The 3,410-nt window shown below is 38.8% G+C and overlaps 1 protein-coding gene across 6 annotated transcripts in view; it reads left to right on the top strand.

Annotated features, from left to right (window-relative positions):
* The window catches only part of Stk33 (serine/threonine kinase 33), a 267,213-nt gene that overhangs the window by 179,824 nt on the left and 83,979 nt on the right, over window positions 1-3,410 (top strand). For all 6 annotated transcript variants that reach the window (XM_029556325.1, XM_008853436.3, XM_008853435.3 and 3 more), the window contains one exon: window positions 1,134-1,221. In XM_029556325.1, coding sequence (XP_029412185.1) covers window positions 1,134-1,221 — 88 coding nt within the window. The remainder of the gene's footprint in view (window positions 1-1,133; window positions 1,222-3,410) is intronic.

Here is a 3,410-nt window from a genome sequence, read left to right as displayed (position 1 = left end):
TCCTTTTTCATTCTTTGCTTTATTAGTTTGGTTGGTATGTTGGGGTGTGCATTTAATTGTTTTCTTGTTTCTATGACAAAATACTTGATAAAAGCAACTTAAGGAAGAAAGGTTTATTTCAGTTTATGATTCAATGGAATGTAGTACATTACATCTAGGAAGGTATGGTGGTAGGAGTGTGAGATGGCTGAGAGAGAGAGAGAGAGAGAGAGAGAGAGAGAGAGGAAGGGAGGGAGAGAGACAGAGAGAGAAAGAGAGAGAGAGAGACAGACAGACGGAGAGACAGAGAAAGAAAAACAGTAATGTCACACTTTAAGAACAGTTCTTACTCGGTAAGGTAGTAGCAGTTTTGTATTTAGCATGACCAAGGAATCTTTGATTTGGTTGTGTGAGCCTTAAGTGTGCCAGTGCTTCCGCTTTGGGCCCAAGGCTGTTCCACTCTTGTCTTTCACACACCCAGTACTTAGTAACTGAAGGTTGAATTGCCGAGGTTTCAAGTGGAGGGGAGGATGAAGTTGCAGCGCTGGCCCCCACTGCACAGTAGATGTGCCCTTGTGGTCTGGGGTTTGTTTTTGTTTTGCTTGCTAATTTGCTTCTCATCATTTAAAATAGTGCAATGATTGTTTTAATTAGTATACTCTAAACTCATGAAGGAAATAAAAGTACAGAAAAGCCATATTTACTAGTTATAAATAACTACAAAAATGTAGAGTCTTAGTGAGTGCTGATAAGAATAATTATTTGCATTTAAATAGTACTTTCATTGTAACCTAACGCTAATATCAGAAAAATAGGTAACAAATATACTGAGTACAATGCAATGCTTTGTACAAACTTAACAGAATTAAATTCCTTCTTTCAAGATGCAACTTCCTTTTGGAAGACCGGATTTAATGAAAAGGCATTAGCCATCAACATCATGGGTGTTCTCTTCAGAGGAGAAGCCACACTTCTCTCCCTCAAGTTTCTTCTGCACCCAGAGATGTTGGGGATAGCGGGGAGAATTAAGTCCTCATTAAGTGATACAGTGAAGGGCCTGTCTGTAAGAAGGGAGTTGGTGCAGCTTCAGTGGCTGGAAGTCCTGCCTGCAAAGTCAGGCAGTGTAGTGACTATGCTTATGTTTCTGCTCTTAGGTGAGTGACTTTGGCTTAGCCGTAAAGAAGCATGGCTCCAGGAGTGAAGGCATGATGCAGACAACATGTGGCACACCTATCTACATGGGTAAGTGAGGAGACTGGGGAAGAATCTTCTTCTTTGTCAAAAAGCAGAACAGTTGCAGGGTGTAGTGGCTGATGCCTATAATCCTAACACTTTTGAGGCTGAGGCAGGAGGATTGCCATAGGCTGCATAGTGAGCTCTGGTCCAATCTGGGTTACCAAGTAAGACACTCTCAAAAGAAAAAAAAGTAGAGCAACTAATATAGATTACAGCTTGAACAACTGGCTACCTAGTGATTTGTGATCAAGTTACTTTTTCTTTTCTTAGGTCAAATAATTTCAGCTGTTCCAACAGTTTTCTTATTGTTTCTAATTTAAGAGTTTTATAATCTTCATTACAAAACTTCTTAAAGTTGTTTGTATTTCTTAGATAATCATACTCCAAATTAATTGCTTTTTACTTTGTTGTTGTTGTTGCTGCTGCTGCTTTTGAGACAGGGCCACCCTGCAGCCTCACCTGGCCTGGCTGAGCTATCTCTGCCTCTGGAGTGCTGAGATTAAAGGTGTGCACCACAACATCCAGCTTATTGCTTTTTAAAATCGTGCTAAACTATGTGTTTTTCTTCTTCATACTTTTTTACCCAATTTCATTGCCATCAGTTTTTCATAAGGATTGTTGATTAAAATATTTGTTAAGTGGTACATTACCATTCTAAATGTGATTTTTAACAGCTTCATTAAAGTTAATGTACAATTCAATGATTTGTTTTTATATAGTCACAGAATTGTATAGCCTTTACCACCACCTAGTTTTAAAACAATTTTACCCCTAAAGTTCCCTCCTACTCATTTGCACTCAGTCACATTTCTATCCCAACACCAAGCAGCCACAAATCTGTCTATATTTATTATTTCCTTCCTTGCTCCTTCCCTCCTCCCTTTCTTCCTTACTTCTCTGTTTTCTTTCTTGTTTCTCTGGAATGATGGCCCTTTTCTGGACATTTCATATAGAAGGAACCACACAGTGAAAGAACACACGGTTTGTGTGTGGCTCACTTTCATTTAGGATGTTGTTTCTCAAGCACATCTGTGTTGTAGTATTTATCTGTAATCTGTTCTTTTATACTGGAAAAGGCCTCCTTCCCATGGATATGCAGCATTTCGCTTACTCCCTCAGTAACTGATGGCCATATGTATTGTTTCCAGTTGGGGCTGTTATGAATATGCTGCTGTGAACATTCATGTGCAGGCCTTTTTGAGGACAAGTAGATTCATTTTTCCTGGGTAGCTATTTTACATGTATGAATGTTTTGCCTGCATGTGTGGAAGTGCACCATGTGCATGCAATACCCATAGAGGCCATAGCAGTTTAAGGAAACTGCTAGAATTTATTTTCAAAGTTGCCATTACTTTCCCCACTAACATATTAGTTGTCTATTTTTTCATAGGTTCAACAAATGAGGGTCTCAATTTTTTCATGTTCTTGTTAACTCTTGATATTTGCTGTATTCCTCATTGCAGTCACTCTAGTGAGATAAAGTAGCATCTCAGTGTAGTTTTTAATTTGAATTTTCTAATGACTGATGATGTCGAGCAAGAAAATAAAATTAGTTACTTGTAATATCTTCTCTGTTGAAATATCTGTTGTATCTATTGAGATATTGAATTTCTCTTTTTGATATGCTAATGAAGTAATTACATCAATAGATCTGTGTATGTGTTCATGTGTTTGGCTGCAATGTATGCACATGGGTATGGAGGCCAGAGGCCAACCTTGCATGTTGTTTCTCAGAAGGCCATCTACCTTGTTACGTTGTTGAGACAAGGTCTCTCATTAGAACCTGGGGCTAACCATTTAGGCTAAGCTTTCTGGCCAAGAAGCCCCTGGGATCCATTTGTCCCTGCTTCCCTCCCGAGTGCTAGAGTTGCAGGCATTTACCACCAAGCCTGGCTTTTTATGTGGGTGCTCGGGTTCAAAATCAGGTCCTCAAACTTTCATGGCGAGCACTTCATCAACTGAGCCATCTCCCCAGCTCCTTCATGAATAGATTTTTAAACACTGAGCCATCCTTGCACTTTTGAATTAAATCTCAGTGGCTACTGCTTTACTTAGGAGCTTTGACTATTGCTGTCTTCTTCTTACGCTATCCTTGTCTTTCATTTTAAAAAATTATTTATTTAATAACTACATACTTAGAAGAAGCATTTCATTATAACAGCATTGACATAGTCAATAACAATTTCCAGAGCTAA

The sequence above is a fragment of the Nannospalax galili genome, unplaced genomic scaffold (assembly GCF_000622305.1).
Source record: "Nannospalax galili isolate Female #2095 unplaced genomic scaffold, S.galili_v1.0 scaffold44, whole genome shotgun sequence".
NCBI classification, from domain to species: Eukaryota; Metazoa; Chordata; class Mammalia; order Rodentia; family Spalacidae; genus Nannospalax; species Nannospalax galili.
This window is presented reverse-complemented; position numbering and strand designations above follow the sequence as displayed.